Raw genomic sequence first — 21301 nt, 5'->3', positions numbered from 1 at the left:
CTAACGCTGCAAATTTTGAGCCTGTGAAGTTGAAGCACAAATCTGTGCTGGCGCGCTTCGCTCTGTCCTGGGGGAGCTGATGACTTGTAAGGGAAGCTGGCAAATGCACATTACAAGGCTTTGCTCTGCCCTCTAAGCAGGAAGGCTGGCGGCAAAAGAGGAGGCTCCGAGCACAGACGAGCTATGCCCATCAGACCAGGCAGCATCAATTAGCATACTGTGCAGGAGGTTTATAAAGGGCATTTTCTTTAATCTGTGGGAGAAATGAAGGCATGCGATAGTACACAAACACACACCTTGGCATTTTTCGTGTTTTGCTACCTTACAACCTGGAATTTCACTGGGTTTTTTTTGAGGCTTCGTATCAGTTCTTGTAAAGAACATGCACACAACTATGAATCTTTGGTTTTCTTTTTTTTTGTGAAGCAAACATCAAATAGGACAAAATAACTGGAATCTTCAGTGTCATTCCCCTAAAGTCAGTACTTTGTAGAGCCTCATTATGAGGCAATTACAGCTGCTAGTCGCTTTGGATAAGTCTCTATGAGGTTTCCACATCTTGCCACTGGGATTTATGCCCATTCCTCAAGGCAAAACTGCTCCAGCTCCTTGAAGTTAGATGGTTTCCTAAGGTAAACAACAATCTTTAAGTCTGATCACATATTCTCAATTGGATTAAGGTCTGGGCTTTGACTAGAGGCCTCTCCAAAACACTTATATGTTTCCCATTAAACCACTCGAGTGCTGATTTTGCAGCTGCTGTGCATCATTGTCTTGCTGGCAGGTGAACCTCCATCCCAGTCTCAACTCACTACCAGACTGAAACAAGTTTTGCTCAATAATATCCCTGTATTTTGCACCATCTTCCTCTCGATTAGAGCCATTTTCCATGTCCCTGCTGCTGAAAAACATTCACAACATGATGTTGCCACCACCATGTTTCACTGTGGGTATGGTGTTATTGGGGTGATTAGCTGTGTTGGTTTGGGGCACAGCATAGCACTTACTTTGGTGGCCAAAAAGTTCAATTTTTGTCTCATGTGACCACAGCACGCACCTTCTGTGGTACATTTGGGGGTCTCTAATGTCTTTTAGCAAACATTTGTGCGTGATATAAATATATATATACACACACACTTTTTTTCTGGCCACTCTTCCATAAAGGCCACCTCTATGGAGTGTACGGCATATTGTGGTCATATGGACAGATACTCCAGGGTCTGCTTAGAAACCCTTTAGCTCTTTCAGGGTTACCTTTGGTCTCTGTCCTGCCACTCTGATTAATGCCCTCTGTACCCAGGCTGAAAGTTTTAGTGGGCGGCCCCATTTATTTTTTTTCCTAACCCAACCCTGACTTGTTCTCAACAACTTTGACCTTGACTGGTTTGGAGATCTAATTGTTCTTCATGGTGTTGTTTGATTTGAGATTCCTCTTGCCTAACGGTGTCAAAGCATATGTGTCCTTTCAGAAAAGGTGTGTATAACTAACAGACCATGTGTCACTTAGATCACCCACAGGCGGACTTCTTGTCACTAAGCATGTGACTTATGAAGGTTATTGTATGCACCAGAGATATTTTTAGTTGCTTCATAGCAAAAGAGTTGATTACTTATACACATGCCAATTTTTAGTTATTTGATCGCATAAATTTAATTTATGCGATCAATATTTTTCTCACTTCACTAACTTGGACTATTTAGTGCTGATGCATCACACACAAATCTGATTACAAAAATATTTAAACACAGGTTGTAATGCACCAAAATAGGTAAAACGCCAAGGATGTGAATACTTTTGAAAGCCACTGTACATGTTGCTGGACTTCTATGTAAGAGAGTGTAGAGGTTAGTTTATCTGGGGAAAACCATTGTGACAAGTTCCCATGCCATGCTGGAGGGAGTAGTAGATGCAAGCAAGATCCATGATACTATAACAAGGATGTCAAGACAGGAGCAAAAAAGACTTACAGAAACTAAGAGATAAACGGGCAGATGGGTTTCAGAAATTAGCAGTAAAGGGGAAGAGATCACAAGAAAATAACATACTTTTTAAATCAGGTTTCTGTGATATTTTTATTTATTCTTAATAAAAATCATGATATGTAAAAAAAAAAAAACCTAATACCCCTACAATTTTTTACACTGGCCACTGGGGCAGTTTTTAGTCTTATTCTTCATGTCCTTTCAGTTAGAGTTTTCAGAAAGCTCCTTATCATCAGAGGCAGGATTACAATGACAGGTAACACCTCTATACACAGCTGGTAACACAAGGTCCTCCAATCACAATAGGTGATGGTACAGATGACCCTGCTGACCCATCCCTTCACAAAGACATCTGCAGGTGCTCAGTAGATGCAATAGTAAAAAAGATAAGGTTAGAGGATGCTCTTTGAGGCTAATGTTTATGCAGATTTTCTTAACCCCTTAACGCCGGCAGTTAAGGGGCCTTATTCCTCAGTACCGCTTTTTAACAGCAGTGAGAAATAAGGGTACAGCGCCCACCCAGCATAGGAAAATCTCCAGGGTCTCGGCAACCAGGGGTAGCTGAAACCCCTGAAAACATGAATTGGGTCAGTTTTTACCATCCCCAGTCTTGTGATCGCCATTATTCACTCAATAACGGCGATCGCAAAAAAAAAGTCTGATTTCCCATTCATTTCCCTCTCCTCTGATATGATCTAGCATACCAGAGAGAGAAATGGGGTCCCCCAAGCTCCCCTGGCAACTCCGCCATCCCCGGACCCTCCTACACCGTCCCCCGCATCTTCTTCCTGGAAGAAAATGGCGGCCACATGCACTGTGCGCCCGCTGAAATCTGCCAGCCAGCACCCAGCAACAATAGATTTTCCTATTGGTTCATTTTGATCACTGTGATAGGATTTATCACAGTGATCAACATAAATAAAATAATAAATCAAACCCCCCTTAATCACCCCTTTAGTTAGATAAAAATAATAATAATAAAATAAAAATTCTGTTCTTTGCAGTTAGGTTTAGGGTTGGGGCTAGGGTTATAACTAGGGTTGAGGCTGGGGTTAGGGTTAGAATTAGGCTATATGCACACGTTCAGGATTTTTCGCGTTTTTTCTGCCGGAAAATACGCTAAAAAAAAGCATCTCATCATTTTAAGGCTATGTGCACACGTATTCTGGTCCACTGTGGATTTTTCCGCAGCGGATTTGATAAATCCGCAGTGCAAAACCGCTGCGGATTTATCTCGTTTTTTCTGCAGTTTTCCATAGAGGCAGCTGTAAAACCGCTGTGGAATCCGCAGAAAGAAGTGACATGCTGCGGAATGTAAACCGCTGCGCTTCCGCGTGGTTTTTTCCGCAGCATGTGCACAGCGTTTTTTTGTTTCCCATAGGTTTACATTGAACTGTAAACTTATGGGAAACAGCTGCGGAAACGCTGCGGATCCGCAGCGTTTTCCGCATCGTGTGCACATACCCTTAATGCATTCCCCAAATTTTGTGCACATGCTGTGTTTTTTTCAGCGAAAAAAAACGCATCGCAGTAAAAAAAAATGAAGCATGTTCATTAACTTTGCGGATTTTTCGCGTTTTTGCCGCTATTTATTGCATTGGGAAGCTCCGAGGAAAAAACGGAGAAAAAAAAAAAAAAAAGCGATAAAAAAAATGAAAAAAAAACGCATGCAGATTTCATGCAGAAAAAGTCCGATATTATTCAGGAAAATTCTGCACCCTTTCCTGAACGTGCGCACATAGCCTAATGGTTAGTGTTGGGATTAGGGGTGTGTTGGTGTTAGGACTGTGGTAGGGTTGGAGTTAGAATTGGAGGGTTTCCACTGTTTAGGTATATCAGGGGGTCTCCAAACAAGACATGGCGCCCGCCATTGATTTCAGGCAATTTTCCGTTCATAAAGTCAAACGGTGCTCCCTCCCTTCTGAGCCCTGCCACTCTCTGATTTAAGAGCGCAAAAAATAAAGTTTGAAAATTGCAAAATTTTCAAAATTTTTGCCAAATTTACATTTTTTTTCATAAACACAAGTCATATCAAAGAAAGTTTACCACTAACATGAATATATGTCACGAAAAAACAGTCTCAGAATCTGTGGGAACCGTTGAAGCGTTCCAGAGTTATAACCTCAGAGTGACAGAGGCCAGAATTGGAAAAATTGGCTAGGCACTAAGGGGTTAAAGGGATTGGCCACTACTTGGACAACCCTTCTGAATCCTCTCCCCAAGTACAATATCAACACCTATACTCCCTGCTGTTCCAGTGGTCTGGGCACTGGCTCTCCGGGGGCTGGCACAGGAGTGCTCGCCTGTCCACAACTGTGGGTAATCCCTGCTCCATTTGATATATACACACACACACACACACATTCATGTCCACTGCTGCTATTAGATATTATGGCAGTGCGGGCATTAACGTGGGTATGCAGCAGCAGTTGAGTCTACATTACTGTACACTGCTGCAGCCCATTTTTTTTTTTTGAAATGCCGCACTTGAATGACATATAGTCACTCGAATTACTTAAGAGATGGTTACAATATTCTGATTACTGTGCACACGTTGCTCTATGGGCTATTTATCTAGATGGCACTCCCTGCGCTTTTTACTTTGGTTCTTGTGTCACTGGTTTCACTTTGTTACTTTTTCGCTCAAATTATTATATGTATCTGTACGTGTATATTCTGTTTCCTGACTTTAACATTTTTTTTATAATAAAATGTAAACCGTTTTATTGATATAGCATGACTCATTGGCCTCTATATATCGAATGTTTGATAACTACTAGGTTTAGGGTCCCATCAAAGAAAGGTCACCTTGACATGGTTGATGGGCACACATGAATTGCCCAATTTATGCGCCAAGTACCTTCATTATAATATATCTGCATCACTGATAGATTTATAAAAATGAAGGCACTTGGCGCATAAATTGGGCAATTCGTGTGTGCCCATCAACCATGTCAAGGTGACCTTTCTTTGATGGGACCCTAAACGTAATAGTTATCACACATGTCTCTCTCGGGGACACATGAATTGGAAAATTAAGCGTGAAGTGCCTTCGTTTTTATAAGGATATTCTATATAGTAGTAATGCAGGTAAAGCGGCCTATATTCTATGTTGGCGGACATCTTCGTACTCGCACATTCTCTTGGTTGGGTATTAGGTATTGCTGCCATATTACCTTGGCACCTCTCTGTGACACTGATATCAGCCCCTTTATTGTTTGGGGACACCGCCTGTGTTACATGCCAGCATTGCATGAGGCTGGCACAGGGTTAGTGTTAGGTGGCAGCACTACACACAGGGCTGGCAGCCGTGGCCTCACCTGCTCGGCCTCCGTAGTCTGCGGCCCGGCCTGGCCCTCCTGCAGCAGCCGCCCCCGCTCGGCCTGCAGGCTGCGGTGCAGATGTGCTATGCGGTACTTGAGCTTCTCGTTCTCGGCCCTCAGCTGCTCCAGCTCGGGGCCCGGCGCCTCCTGCACGGTGCCCTGCGTGCCCAGGTCCACAAGGCGGCCGATCTCATCGCTCAGCCGGCGGATCTCCTGCTCCTGTATGCTCAGGCGATCTGCAATCTGTGCGGCCATGATCCTTCCCTTGTGGACGGAGAGCGATAGGGACAGCCGGCGCTGACTGCAGCGAGCGACGCTCTGCAGGGACTGGTGCGACGCTCTGCCGCCAGGAGCCGCCGTGCTACGTTATGGGCTGGAAATGGTTAATAATGTGCACGGCCACGATGTCATCAGAAGCAGTCAGCGGGCTACAGTGCTGCACAATGGCGGCGAGCCACTTATAATGGTCGCAGCACGGGGATATTTTGCTGTGGATTTCCAGGACTCATTTTTTGGGGGGTGGCTCCAAAACTGCGCCATAATGGTCACACCACACGAAATAGTTAATAACATTTCCCGCATGTCTACTTCACATCAGCGCAATTTTTGAATCGTAATTTTTAGTCAGGAAGTTATGTTAAATGTCAGCCACTGATTTCTCAGCTTTCCCTCAAAACTTGCAAAACCAGTTGTTTTAGAGACCGCCTCACATTCAAAGTGACTTCGGGAGGGAGTCATATACAAAATACCTCAAAGAGACACCATTCCAAAAACTGCACCCCTCAAGGGGCTCAAAACCACATTCAGGAAGTTTATTAACCCTCCAGGTGCTTCACAAGAATGAAGCAATGAGGCAGGATAAAATAAAATGTAACTTTTTTCCCAACAAAATATTGATTTAGCCCCAAATTTTTAATTTTTGCAAGGGTAACAGGAGAAAATGGACCCTATAATTTGTTGTGCAATTTACCCTGAGAATGCCGATACCTCATATTTGGGGGAAATCTACTGTTTGGGCGCACGGCAGGGCTCAGAAGGGAAGGAGCGCCATTTGACTTTTGGAAGGCAAAATTGTCTGGAATCGACAGCGGGCGTGATGTTGCATTTGGAGAGCCCCTGATGTTCCTAAACAGTGGAAACCCCCCCACAAGTGACCACAATTGGGAAACTAGACCACTTGGGAACTTATCTAGATGTGTATTGAGCACCCGAACCCTCAGGTGCTTCACAGAAGTTTATAATGTTGAGCTGTGAAAATGAATGAAAAAAATATAATTTTTCAGAAAAAATATTGCTTCAGACCCAAATTTTTCATTTTCACAAGTGTAACAGGAGAACTTGCAGCATAAAATTTGTTGCGCAATTTCTCCTGAGTACGCCGATACCCCATATGTGGGGGAAAACTACTGTTAGGGAGTTTAGAGATGTGGACTGTCATACCCTGTTCTTACCCCCTGAAGACAACAGATGTGAATACCGTTGTGCGGTTTTATATATACGTGAAGTGTCTAATGTAATGTGATATAATGTATTATGGAGATGTTCAGTATATAAAGTGTTGGGCATAATATGAATATAGTATAAGGATAAGCTTAGGACAGCATAGGTTATACAAGTTAGCATGTAGATAGGAAAATGGTTAAGGTTAGGATTAGCCCAGTGGGAGTGCACTAGTGCTGATATGGGGGCACCTTATGGTTTGAGGTGGTTCAGTGTCAGCAGAAGAAAAAAAAAAAAAGTTGAGATCCAGCTCCTTAAAATAAGGTAATATTTATTGGTATCAAAAAAATAAAATCCATAGGCATAGGATAACCAAGCTCCCTCCGGTAGGTGCCCCTGCACATGAGAGGCTAAACGGCAATGCGTTTCGATCAGACGATCTTTTTCAAAGCCATATCCTGATCTGGTTGCGCTGTCCTATATGAGGGAGCTCCTCCGACCAGAATACCTAAATAGGTCACATGACACTTCATAAGGTCCTAACATAAAATCATTATACAAACATCAATATACAATAAAATAATCACTTCCTATTCAACAATAATGTAGCATAGTTTCGTTTCGTTTATTGAGTCCCATCGGGGATCGGGTATTTAGATGGAATATCCAATATGCCTCTCGCGTAAGGAGACGCCTTCTGGAGTCCCCGCCGCGAAGAGGCACGCTAAGGCTGCTTTCACACATCAGGTTTTTTGCCGGATGCCGGATGCGGCGTCGCGCCGCATCACCGGATCCGTTTTTTTTTAAAGAAACCGGATGCAACCGGACGAGCCGGATCCGGTTTTTTAGCCGGATCCGTTGTCCGGATCCGGCAAAAAACCTGATCCAGCTCGTCCGGTCGCATCCGTTTTGTCCGTTTTTCTTTCCGTTTTTTTACGGATCTGGCTTTAAAAAACGCCCCCTGAAAGGCTAAAAAGGTGATTGGCCGGCTGAAAACTATATATACAGTGTTCTTAACATCTGTGACGGGTTGGAGAGGAGCAAGCTACAGAGCAAGATGGAGGGCATTATTGCAAAGATTCTGCAGAACAACGTGGATTTCATCACAGGCGAATCGATTAAAAGCTATTGTGATTGAGAAAGAGGAAGAGAGACAGCGTGTCATGCGTCTGCGACGACGCCGTTTGTGGATCCACCCCATCACGGCACAGAGAATGACCCGGGGAGTCTTTTCAACGTTGTATATGGAGCTTCGAGGTGACCCTGAAAAGTTTTTCTGCTATGTTCGGATGAAAGCGGAGAACTTTGATATATTGGTGGAGCGGGTTCAACATCTGATAAAAAGGAGTGATACCTATTGCCGATTCTCCATTACCCCAGCTGAGCGTCTGATGGTGACTCTTCGGTAAGCATTCTTTTTGCATCAACTTTTGTTGTGGACTCTTTATTTGATATTTTGAATTTGTAGTAATTTCTTCCTTCCTTTTCTTCACAGATTCCTAGCAACCGGTGAATCCCTGTCTTCCCTACATTTTCAATTCAGACTGGGCATTTCCACAATATCAGGAATAGTGAGGCACACTTGCCGTGCACTGTGGGACTGTTTGCATGAAGAATACATTCCACATCCCACAATGCAGACATGGTTGGAAGTAGCTGACAGATTCCTGGAAGTGTGCCAGTTTCCCAATTGCTTGGGTGCGGTGGACGGGAAACACATCCGTATCGTGAAACCGGCTGGTTCTGGATCTCAGTATTTCAACTATAAGAAGTACTTTTCCATCGTGCTGATGGCCATCGCCGATGCGGATTACAAATTTGTAGCGGTGGACATTGGGGCGTATGGTCGTTCTAATGATTCGCAAGTTTTCAAACTGTCTTCTATGGGGCGGCATTTATATGGAAAAACCTTTCAATTTCCCCCCCCAAGACCACTGCCTCAAACTTCCGATCCACCAATGCCATTTGTATGTGTTGGGGATGAAGCTTTTCAGCTTTCAGAGCATCTTTTGAAACCCTACTCCAGCCGTGGTTTAACCAATACCAAAAAAATTTTCAACTACAGACTCACACGTGCAAGGAGAATGGTGGAGTGTGCGTTTGGGATCCTAACCGCCAAATGGAGAGTTCTCTTGACATCCATAAACTTAAACACAAACACTGTGGATGAGGTGGTGAAAGCGTGTGTTGTCCTCCACAATTATGTTATATCCAAGGAACAGCTTTCCATTGAGGACCATTCTGCCGAAACCACCTTGATGGATTACAGCATCCATACATACAGAAGTTCTGCCACAGTGTCCAGAATACGGGATCACTTTGCAGAATATTTTATTTCACCCCAAGGAAGAATACACTGGCAGGATGATATAGTTTAAACACTTTGTGTATACCTAGTAATAACTTTAACCTTTACCCATGTTTCATACCTGTTGTTTTTACCTTACCCATGTTGTATACCAGTTTGGTTTTTACCCTCATGTTGCGTACCTGTTTGGGTTTACCTTTTAACCATGTTGGGTACCTGTTTGAGTTTATTTTTAAATCAAGATGTGCATACCCAAAGTTCTACTGTTACCAATAAACCTTTTTTTTACAAAAGTGTTATTTGTTCCTAATGAATAAATACAAGAGATTTTTCAACCAAAAACTTTTATTAACAATGTAACACACAAAAAAATGGGGTACTAAATGTTTTCATACGTCGGGGTGGAGATACTATCGGAGGCACTGTCTGATAGGGACACTTCGACAGTGGGAGTGTGGAGAGAGGAATGTGATGGTGGTGGAGAATGTTCACCGGTTAGGGGTGAAGGAGTGGAGAAAGCTATTGAGCGGGTGGACAAGAAAGTGGGATTGGGGTTAGAAATTTGGTAGGGTGGAGGGGTGTACGAAATGTTTTGGGAGGACTGGGTGGCAGAATGAGTGATGTGTGTAGAAGATGTTTGGGAAGAGGGTGATACAGTCTGTTGGAAGTGGGCAGGGAGAGGAGGTGAGGATGAAGTACATGGGAAGTTGTATGGGTCTGGATCATCATATGGGTGTGAAGTGGCACGGGAGGGATGCTGATAGTGTGGATGGTGGGAAGGGGCACGGGGCTGGTGGTGTGGCTGGTGGGACGGGGCACGATGTGGATGATGGCGAGTTGGGCGTGATGGGGCAATGTCTGTTTGGCGATACGGGTCAGGAGGATGGTACTGGCTGTAGTGGTGGACAGTGGAGGAAGGGGGGCAAGTTGGAGGATGGTTGGAAGAACTATCTGCTCTAGAGGCAATTAGTGCTAGAGTAGACTGGCAGGATTCCATTACTTGCATCTGCTGAGAAGTAGATAGCGTCTCCATTTGCTCAAGCACCGACTGAAAAAAAGTGTTGTTCGGGGACTGTTTTGCCTCTGAACGCATCGTTACCAGAAGTGTATGCATCTCGAGCATACTTTTATTTATGAAATTGAATCCTGCAGCCATTTGCTCGGACAAAACTTTCAGACAGTTCTGGAACGATGCGTTCAGGTGCAAGAACTCGGGAGCATAACTATGTATCTGACCCCTCTGGCGAAACCGCCCCGATGCTACAGGTGTACTAGAGGTGGCTGCAGCAGAAGGGTGGGGTACAGGAAACGCTATGTTCTCACCAGCAGCTACATGCAATGGAACCGGCCAGGATGCTCCAGTGCTCGTGGATGGGAAAGAGGGATCGGTAGAATGGGAAGGTGCAGAGTGGAAAGGTGCAGAGTGGAAAGGTGCAGAGTGGGAAAATGCAGAGTGGGAAGGTGCAGAGTGGGAAGGTGCAGAGGGTTCCTCACTGTCAAAGTGTCCCTCGGTGGCGGCCTCTTGAGGGATCGCCCCAGAAGTGTTCAATTGTGCTGCAGGCTCCAGAGTGCTCCCAACGGTACTGTGGAAAAAGAGAGAAACAAACAATTAATATACTGTCATTGCATGGCCCTGGCTGAAAGAGCAAAAGAGGTTAGACATGTAAAACATTAGTGCATGTGGTGGGTAATATTTACCTTCGGGTGACCATCGTTGACCTGAGGAACGACAGGGCCCTTGTGTATTTGTACGTGCTCCTGCGTCCTCCAGATCCACTCCGGGCCTGCATCTCTTTATTGAACTCCTTCTTAAAGCGATCCCTGATCGACCGCCACCTTTTCACAATCCGCTCACCTGTTAAAATAGGAGAAAGACAACTTGGTTAGAAACAGCATTTTAGAATGCATCACCAAAACTGAACTGAGGATACTTACGTTCTTGAATCTGGGCCTGAACATCTAGGTCCTCCCACCTCGGAATCAGTTCACAGCAGATTTGCTCCCAGAGTCGACGGGTCACTGAGAGATCAGCATGGCGGCGGTCACCCATATTCCACAACGGCTCCCTGTCTCTGACAAGATCGATGAGGAGGTCAATATCAAGGCCGACCTCCTCACCGTCCGAATCTGGAGCACGCTGTGAAACCTGTTTGAAAAGGGGGAAAAAATTAACACCAAATTTGAAACATTGCTAACCTGCACCCAAAAAATAACAAAAAACCTACATGACGACGGCCGCCACAGGAATGTCGCCGACGACCCCGGGAGCCACTGGAAGGACCTATTGCTTGGGCACCAGATTCAGAACTCTAGAATACAAAAATAAAAAATTATGGGGTTGTTGGTAGCCATTCTATGTGTTGTGTGCCATGTGATATATATGTTTTGTATGTGTTGTGTGTGGTTTGAAAGTATCAGTTTCTATGTATTTTGTTGTAAGCATCTAGTGTTATGTTTTGTGTGTAGTGTAGGGTGTGTTTCCGCAATACATCACAGATACATACCAATTGTGAGCCCTCTCCGTGGGTTTCTCCACCCCTTCCCTCATCTTCGGGGACCACCTCTTCTCCGGGGGACTCGGCCTCATCAGCTTCCTACGATGAAACATACAAGAATAGATGATACACACACACACACACACACACACACACACACACACACACACACACACCTTTGGTTCATACTAACCTCTGTGCGTGGACGGCGAGGAGGAGGAGGCCTCCCCGGAGACATGGCTCTCAGCTCTGTGGAAGTCTCTCGGCTCTCGGCTCTGTGGCAGGCTCTCGGCTCCCGGCTCTGTGGCAGGCTCTCAGCTCTGTGGCAGGCTCTCAGCTCTGTGGCAGGCTCTTGGCTCTGTGGCAGGCTCCCGGCTCTGTGGCAGGCTCTCAGCTCTGTGGCAGGCTCTCAGCTCTGTGGCAGGCTCTCGGCTCTGTGGTAGGCTCTAGGCTCTGTGGCAGGCTCTCAGCTCTGTGGCAGGCTCTCAGCTCTGTGGCAGGCTCTCGGCTCCCGGCTCTGTGGCAGGCTCTCAGCTCTGTGGAAGTCTCTCGGCTCCCGGCTCTGTGGAAGGCTCCCGGCTCTGTGGCAGGCTCTCAGCTCTGTGGCAGGCTCTCGGCTCCCGGCTCTGTGGCAGGCTCTCAGCTCTGTGGAAGTCTCTCGGCTCCCGGCTCTGTGGAAGGCTCCCGGCTCTGTGGCAGGCTCTCAGCTCTGTGGCAGGCTCTAGCTCTGTGGCAGGCTCTCAGCTCTGTGGCAGGCTCTCTGGCTCCTTCCGTCTTGGCAGGGTGTTGGCTCTTCTGCTTTTGGGCTGGAAATGGCTGAAGGCCTCATGGCCCTGCTTTATATATAGTCCAGGGGGCTGATCAAAGTTTTTTGAGCATGCTCAGTGTAAAAAGCCGGATACGGCCGCCGGATCCGATTTTTTCCGGATCAGGCGCTTTCCGGCATCCATAGACATGCATTGTTGTAAAAAGCCGGAAAGACCGAATCCGGCCTTTCCGGCTTTTTCGCCGGAGACAAAAAACGTTACAGTACACGTTTTTTCCAGACGCCTGAATCGACTTGACGCCGGATCCGGCATCAAACCGGAAGGAACGCTGGGCTATCAGGCGCCATCCGGCACCAATAATATTCAATAGGGGAAATGCCGGATCCGGCTTCTCCGGTTTTCTATTCCGTTTTTTGTCGGAAGAGCCGGAATTCGCCTGAAACAAAAAACCTGATGTGTGAAAGCAGCCTAACCTGTTCAATTCCCTGAACCTGAAAACTAGCAGTACTTCGAGCATGGTGAGTAACAAAATGTCTAGATGCTGCTGACATGTTTCTATTTGCGCCCTGTGTGTTATTTATATCATATAAATGTTCCCGGATGCGTGACTTGAGTTTTCTCGTTGTATATCCCACATAAGACAAATTGCAATCTCTGCAATTTTATATACTATGTTGGTTGCAATTAATATATTAATAACATCGAATAAAAATAGCAACCCGAATATGGTGAAGAAACCCTACATATGCTTTCAATATAGTCCTCAATTTTCTAAAATCAAAGACATTATTTATAGATATTTACCCATTCTCTACGAGGACCAATAGCTATATGACATATTGAACTCTGGTATTAATGTGGTGTCAAGAAGAGCACCGACTATCGGTAATCAAATAGCTCCTAACATATTTCGCTCAGAGACAACTAAATGTCCAAAAACATGGCTAAATTATCCCGTTTTTTTTAGATGTGGCACAAATAACTGCAGCACCTGTAAATATGCCCTGGTAGCTAAAATGTTCCACAATGTGGAGGAAACAATTACCGTATATACTCGAGTATAAGCCGACCCGAGTATAAGCCGACCCCCCTAATTTTGCCACAAAAAACTGGGAAAACTTATTGACTCGAGTATAAGCCTAGGGTGGAAAATGCAGCAGCTACCGGTGAATTTCAAAAATAAAAATAGATGCTCCATACCGTTCATTATTGCCCCATAGATGCTCCATATACAACTGTGCTATATAGAATGCTCTGCACCGTTCATTATGGCCCCATAGATGCTCCTTATAAAGCTGTGCCACATATAATGCTCTGCACCGTTCATTATGGCCTCATAGATGCTCCTTATAAAGCTGTGCCATATATATATTGCTCTGCACCGTTGATTATGGCCCCACAGATGCTGCTTATAAAGCTGTGCCCCATATACGGTATATTGCTCTGCACCATTGATTATGGCCCCATAGATGCTCCTTATAAAGCTGTGCCCCATATACGGTATATTGCTCTGCACCGTTCATTATTTCCCCATAGATGCTCCTTATAAAGCTGTGCCATATATAATGCTCTACACCGTTCTTTATGGCCCCATAGATGTGCCATATAAAGCTGTGCCATATATAATGCTCTGCACCGTACTTTTTGGCCCCATAGATGCTCCTTATATAATGCTGTGCCCCATATATAATGCTCTGCACCGTACTTTTTGGCCCCATAGATGCTCCATATATAATGCTGTGCCCCATATATATTGCTCTGCACCGTACTTTTTGGCCCCATAGATTCTCCTTATATAAAGCTGTGCCATATAGAATGCTGCTGGTGCTGCCATAAAAAAAAAAAATCACATACTCACCTCTCTTCGCTCAGGACGCCGGCGCTTTCAATATTTACCTGCTCCTCATGCGGCTCCGTCTCCAGCACTGACGCTCAGCAGAGGGCGCGCACTGACTACGTCACTGCGCCCTCTAACCTGAGCGTCACTGCCAGGAGACGCTGCAGACGGAGCCGCACCGGAGCGAGGAGCAGGTAAATATCGCGCAGCGCTGCGCTCCCCTTACCTGCTCCTGGCGCGGTCCCTGCAGTCCCTGGCTTCCCCGGCGCTGCAGCTTCTTCCTGTAATTGAGCGGTCACATGGCACCGATCATTTACAGCAATAAATATGCGGCTCCTCCCCTATGGGAGGTGGAGCCGCCTATTCATTTCTGTAATGAGCGGTGCCATGTGACCACTCAGTACAGGAAGAATCTGCAGCGCCGGGGAAGCCAGGGACTGCAGGGACCGCGCCAGGAGCAGGTGAGTATGATTACACAGCCCCCTCTCTCCCTCACCTGCCGACCTCCCGGTATATGACTCGAGTATAAGCCTAGAGGGGGACTTTCAGCCCAAAAAAGTGGGCTGAAAATCTCGGCTTATACTCGAGCTAACCATATGGGTAAGAATCTCAACGCGTTTCTGGAGACTAAGCTCCCTTAATCATGACACTGGGGAATGAATGGAAAGCAGGGGAACGTAGCTACCTAGACTTGCAGTGCTGCGCCCCCTGCTGGTATAACCTCAGATGAACTCGAGCGTGAGAAAATATTCAGAAAAATTCCCACGCTCGAGTTCATATGAGTTTATGCCACCAGGGGGCACAGCCCTGCAAGTCTAGGTAGCTACGTTCCCCTGCTTTCCATTCATTCCCCAATTTTTACAGGCAGGTGTGGCTGCATTAGCAGGCTCCTGCTTATAAAATTATTTAACCCCTTCAGATGGATTTACAGCATGGAACATGACTGTAACGGCGGAATGGTATGGGATATTGTTGTTTTTTTGTGCACATAGCCTAAGTGGTTGGTAGGGGATCAAATATTTATTTCTAACTGCAAAATGCAAATAAATTTCTATAATTTATACAATATGATTTTCTGGATTTTATTTTTGAAATTCTATCTCTCAATGTTAAAATTAACCTACCTTAAAAATTATAGACTGTTCATGTCTTTGTCAGTGGGCAAACTCAGCAAGGGATCAAATACTTATTTCCCTCACTCTATATGGACTGTTTATTTTCCTATTTGGTGCTGTAATTCCTTTTGTACCCAGAAGAGGCTGTTTTTGTTTATTAAGCTGGATGGTTTATGGACATTTAATAAACCGCACGTTTGAACCAACAAATCAGACCCCTGTGTGTGCAGCAATATCTACCTGAGAGCTGAGCCCTCACTATGTATACTGTATATATACAAAAAATAAAAGATAAGGTAGCTGTTCTGTCCTCACTGAATGAGGCAGGCTCATGTAGCTATACAGGCAGCTAAACCGCTATACCGGAGGGTCTGGGCTGAGTCTATCTGCTGGTAGGTCAGCCAACTTTTGGGTTTGAGTCGAACCACGAAGCTTACGACAGGTAATACATTTGTAGATGACACTACTGATGAGTTTCTTCGCACCGACAATCCACACGCCAGCAGTTCTGATGACTCCTTCTGTAAATAGTCTTCCTTGGTGCTTGACCAGATTGTGGTAGTGTTGTACAATTAGGGAGGCAACATAACATTTTCCGGGAAGTATAAGAGGGAATTTCTCCACAAACTCCATTTCAGCTTCTTTGAGTTGGCCTCCTACTCTCAGCAGGTCGCTGTTGTTCATGAATGGGTCGAGTTTTCTCAATACACTGCTCACTGGTATTGGAGTTTTGTTAATAAGACATGGGATTTCTGCAAAGTAGGTTTCTCTTTGAACAGTGAGGATGATGTGATTTCTAGAGAATTCTAAGTCGGAAGTAACATACAGTACAGACCAAAAGTTTGAACACACCTTCTCATTTAAAGATTTTTCTGTATTTTCATGACTATGAAAATTGTACATTGACAAGATCGATGAGGAGGTCAATATCAAGGCCGACCTCCTCACCGTCCGAATCTGGAGCACGCTGTGAAACCTGTTTGAAAAGGGGGAAAAAATTAACACCAAATTTGAAACATTGCTAACCTGCACCCAAAAAATAACAAAAAACCTACATGACGACGGCCGCCACAGGAATGTCGCCGACGACCCCGGGAGCCACTGGAAGGACCTATTGCTTGGGCACCAGATTCAGAACTCTAGAATACAAAAATAAAAAATGATGGGGTTGTTGGTAGCCATTCTATGTGTTGTGTGCCATGTGATATATATGTTTTGTATGTGTTGTGTTTGGTTTGAAAGTATCAGTTTCTATGTATTTTGTTGTAAGCATCTAGTGTTATGTTTTGTGTGTAGTGTAGGGTGTGTTTCCGCAATACATCACAGATACATACCAATTGTGAGCCCTCTCCGTGGGTTTCTCCACCCCTTCCCTCATCTTCGGGGACCACCTCTTCTCCGGGGGACTCGGCCTCATCAGCTTCCTACGATGAAACATACAAGAATAGATGATACACACACACACACACACACACACACACACACACCTTTGGTTCATACTAACCTCTGTGCGTGGACGGCGAGGAGGAGGAGGCCTCCCCGGAGACATGGCTCTCAGCTCTGTGGAAGTCTCTCGGCTCTCGGCTCTGTGGCAGGCTCTCGGCTCCCGGCTCTGTGGCAGGCTCTCAGCTCTGTGGCAGGCTCTCAGCTCTGTGGCAGGCTCTTGGCTCTGTGGCAGGCTCTCGGCTCCCGGCTCTGTGGCAGGCTCTCAGCTCTGTGGCAGGCTCTCAGCTCTGTGGCAGGCTCTCGGCTCTGTGGTAGGCTCTAGGCTCTGTGGCAGGCTCTCAGCTCTGTGGCAGGCTCTCAGCTCTGTGGCAGGCTCTCGGCTCCCGGCTCTGTGGCAGGCTCTCAGCTCTGTGGAAGTCTCTCGGCTCCCGGCTCTGTGGAAGGCTCCCGGCTCTGTGGCAGGCTCTCAGCTCTGTGGCAGGCTCTCGGCTCCCGGCTCTGTGGCAGGCTCTCAGCTCTGTGGAAGTCTCTCGGCTCCCGGCTCTGTGGAAGGCTCCCGGCTCTGTGGCAGGCTCTCAGCTCTGTGGCAGGCTCTAGCTCTGTGGCAGGCTCTCAGCTCTGTGGCAGGCTCTCTGGCTCCTTCCGTCTTGGCAGGGTGTTGGCTCTTCTGCTTTTGGGCTGGAAATGGCTGAAGGCCTCATGGCCCTGCTTTATATTGTGGAGATCAGACTGAACTAAAGGAATCCATCTTATCTTCTTCCTGAGAAATCTCGCTTACAACAAGATACATTTCTGCTGACTTGACATTTCCTTTTATGGAAGTAATCATGTGTGCATTCCTTCTTTCAATAGCAGCCTTTCATTCACCTTCCAGATGATGTAACTTTCTACTGATAAAGACTGGTATAGATTGTTTATGTAAGAGATAGTGAAATATGAGCGCTTGTGCGCATGTCTGTAAAAGAATAATTCTTTTCTATATAAAGGGAGGGCAAAGCCCAGAGAGAGAGATGTGCTCCTGGGCTTCCCTTGTATATGATCACACAATACCTTGTTTGCGTGTCATTTACTTAGGATCCCTACCTCTAGTAAGCCAGGGACTGAGAAGGACTTAACATTTCTTTGGCGCACCGAACAGGGACCCGAGATGAGAGTATTTGCTCGAGATTCACCTGCGGATACGGACAATGGAGATCTGGGATAATGGACGGCAAATGAACTGAAAAACCTGGCCAGGTAAGAGACATTATTAGTTCTCTTTTATCTGCCTTGTATTATCCGAAAGATCTCTATGAGCCGTGTCACGCTGGGTTAGTCTAGTAGTGAGTAGATACCTATAAAACTCGGGTTACTATATTGTATAGATTTATGAGTCCTGTCCCTGGCAGTGTGTGAACAGTGGGAAGGTTGTGGTATGTTGTGAAAGAAGAGCAAAAGTGCGTAGAAAAATAAGCCGAAATAGTTGGGGTATAAGCCTTATACACGGAAGTCAGCCTAACTGGGTCATGTGGTTGCGTCCTTTCGGGGAGACCTCCGCCCATGCTTGACTCTCATTTAAGTGCTTAACCTCCTTCATTTCTGGATAAGGTTTGATAGAATGAGCCCAGGACGCGGGTCCATGAGCCTGGGACAAGTATGCTAACTGACACAGAAAGTTTTGTGATCTGTATGGTGTTGCTGGGTCTGTTTGCGTGCATAATAGCACTTAAGTACATTCTGCACATTAGAAAGAATGGAGCAGATCAGCCCTTCAATATTTTAGCTCCCTAGGAGAGAAGGCAACGAGACATCACCTAGGATAAGTGATTGTCCAAACGTCACCTGGGGTAGAAATAGCTAATATTGAAAAAAAAAAGAAAAATGGGAAATAAACAGACAAAAACCGTCTTAGGACAAGTGGAAGCAGCAGATATCATACAGGAAAGATGTGGGAAGACAGTCAGAAGTCAGATTAGAAGGGTAAGAGAAAAATTGGGAATTTCAGAAGCACTTATGTTTAGCACTGAATGGGAAAGACTGAGTAAAGAACGAGGTGGAATTATCAAAGACAATGGGTGGGAAGAAATCATACACTGTATGATAGAGGTCTCAAAAACAGCTAAAGAGGAGAATTGGAAGTATGATCCAGACACTTCCAAATGGATTATGGGGAAGGGAAAAAGTTGTGACATAATCCCACCACCTTACCTAGATCCAAAAGCCCAATCATTTGTACCATCTGGAGGAGCAGAAGGAGGAAAACAATTTCCAGCCTTGTATCCCAATCTTGGTGGGGTAGGAGGATGGGTATGTTCACACTGTGGACAACAAAATCCAGATTGGAGAAATGATTGCCTAGTCTGTGGTACACCTAGACATGGCGCTGTACTTGCCCCTGTTAGGGTAGTACCAAGACCCTTTAGGGAACCTGGTGCTGACGGGGTAATGGGAACTAGATATCACCAGACCCGACAGTATTTTCCTTGGTCCCCTGCTGAAGGTATGTCCCTCCTGCATAATGCGCCTGATCCCACTCAATATCCCATCCGATTTGCACAATACATACAACAAATCATGCAGACTCATGCTGGGGTCTGGGCGGACGGGGAAGAATTATGTAGAATGAAAATGTCCCCCGGACTTTTTCAGGAATTATTGACACACCTACAGCCCAATAGACCAGTGGCAGAAGGGGGTGCCTTACAGACAGAAGCATCAGGTACCCAGTTCACAGAGGCATTAATAATTTTCATGAGAGAAAAACAGAGGGAAAGGGGATCTACGGGTGTGATTATGCAGAAATTTGGGCAAAGTATTGAAGAATATAGTCAAGAATTAGAAAATAGCTTTAGGGATGAAGGATTGGATTTGACTGATGCTTCAGTAAGGAGACTTTTTACAAAACAATTAATAGAGGGGCTAGATCCGAAAATCAGAGAAAAATTTAAATCCTCTACTCCAGATTGGAGAACAATTGAACAACCAAATATTGTGAAACAACGATGTTTAGGAATAGTCATGGATATGAGAGAGAATCGTAAGCCTGTTAGAATAGCACAAGCTAATACAGGAGGAAGAGTGAGACACAACTTTCCTTGCCACTACTGTAAAAAGCCAGGTCATTTCCAAAGAGAGTGCAGGAAGAAGTTGGCAGATATAAAGTCAGGCAAATTTGTTCCTAGAAATAACCCTCCCCAAACGGACAACCAGCAGAAATCTACCATCATAGATGGTCCCATACCAGATTCAGATTGACTCGATGTGTTACAAACTTCCCTACCAGCTAGAAGACCTATGATACAGGTGAATGTGGGGGGGAGAGAGATTCCATTTTTGATAGATACAGGTGCAACTTCCTCAATTTTGAATCAAGATTTTCTTCCGAATCCGGAAGATATTTCAGAACAAACAACTTTTGCTGAGGGTTATGATGGGGTAATTCGAACACTGCCATATACTGTGCCCCTAGAGGTCTCATTAGGACCTAAATGTTTTGCATCCAGATTTTTGTATGCCAGAGGTGCCCCAACATGTTTGTTAGGAACTGATGTCCTAAAGAAATTAGAAGCTAACATCAATTTTAGGGAAGATGGCACAGTTATACTGACTATCCCTGATGATGCAGAAACATTAGAACAATATGTTAGAATTCAGGCTTTTGAGGATTATGCTGAAGAAAAAGAGTACACCACAGATCTAGACCTCTCAATGGTCCCAGAAACACTGTGGGCACAGGGTGACACCGATGTGGGACTATTGCATATCTCTCCTGTAAAACTATCTGTGCAACCAGGAACTGTTCTCCCACAGCTCAGACAATACCCTGTGAGTGCCCAGCAGGAACTAGCGATTACAAAACAGATAGAGGGATATAAAGAGAAAGGAGTTTTGGTAGAGATACAATCACCTGCTAACACTCCTCTGTATCCAGTCAAAAAGAGAACTCTTGATAAGAGTTCTATGCCCAAATATCGTATGGTACATGATTTAAGAGAAATAAACAAAGTTCTAGATCCAATCACCCCAGTTGTACCCAATCCTCATACGTTACTATCACAGATACCAGCCAGTTCTCAAGTATTTACTGTAATAGATCTTTCAAATGCATTTTTCTCGGTTCCTTTACACCAAGATAGTTGGCATTTGTTTGCATTTACATTTAAGGGCAAACAGTTGGCGTGGACACGCCTTCCACAGGGAATGATACACTCCCCTACTCTTTATTCAAATGCCCTACAAACAGTCCTTCAGAGGTTTGAACCCGAACCACAGGTAGTAATTTTGCAGTATGTGGATGACCTACTACTTTGCTGCCCAGATCTAGAAACTGCAGAAAGGTCCACTGTGAGTTTACTATGTTTTTTAGAAAAAGAAGGGTGTAAAGTGAATAGACAAAAGCTACAAGTTTGTCAGACCAAAGTGGTCTTTCTAGGTCATTGCATTTCTCAAGGTAAAAAGCATCTTACACCACAAAGAACTGAAGCAATAAGACAGATGAATGAGCCTAGAAATCATAAACAGCTACGAGCATTTTTAGGAATAGTGTCTCATTGTAGACAATGGATTATACATGCCAGTCAACTAATGCAACCACTGTATGACTGTGTA

The 21301-nt window shown here is 45.2% G+C and overlaps 3 protein-coding genes across 5 annotated transcripts in view; 1 reads left to right on the top strand and 2 right to left on the bottom strand.

The window, feature by feature from the left end:
* LOC138676501 (threonine--tRNA ligase 1, cytoplasmic-like) overlaps positions 1-5777 on the bottom strand; it is a 116081-nt gene extending 110304 nt beyond the window's left edge. The window contains exon 1 of one of the 3 annotated variants that reach the window (XM_069765863.1): positions 5304-5777. In XM_069765863.1, coding sequence (XP_069621964.1) covers positions 5304-5561 — 258 coding nt within the window. In that variant the 5' untranslated portion in view covers positions 5562-5777. The remainder of the gene's footprint in view (positions 1-5303) is intronic. The other 2 variants (XM_069765865.1, XM_069765864.1) reach the window with 2 other exon arrangements.
* On the top strand, positions 5737-9253 carry LOC138676505 (uncharacterized). The gene is made up of 2 exons (XM_069765875.1): positions 5737-8151; positions 8242-9253. Exons 1-2 carry the CDS (start codon positions 7910-7912, stop codon positions 9122-9124), a joined length of 1125 nt encoding a protein of 374 aa, XP_069621976.1. The 5' UTR covers positions 5737-7909; the 3' UTR covers positions 9125-9253.
* Positions 9254-9381: 128 nt separating this feature from the next.
* Positions 9382-11289, bottom strand: LOC138676503 (melanoma-associated antigen C1-like). Its single transcript, XM_069765872.1, has 4 exons — positions 11280-11289; positions 10990-11200; positions 10753-10909; positions 9382-10637 (listed from the first exon to the last, which is right to left on the bottom strand). Exons 2-4 carry the CDS (start codon positions 11102-11104, stop codon positions 9434-9436), a joined length of 1476 nt encoding a protein of 491 aa, XP_069621973.1. The 5' UTR covers positions 11105-11200; positions 11280-11289; the 3' UTR covers positions 9382-9433.
* Between the last annotated feature and the right edge of the window lie 10012 nt (positions 11290-21301).

The sequence above is a fragment of the Ranitomeya imitator genome, chromosome 4 (genome assembly GCF_032444005.1).
Source record: "Ranitomeya imitator isolate aRanImi1 chromosome 4, aRanImi1.pri, whole genome shotgun sequence".
Lineage (NCBI taxonomy): Eukaryota > Metazoa > Chordata > Amphibia > Anura > Dendrobatidae > Ranitomeya > Ranitomeya imitator.
This window is presented reverse-complemented; position numbering and strand designations above follow the sequence as displayed.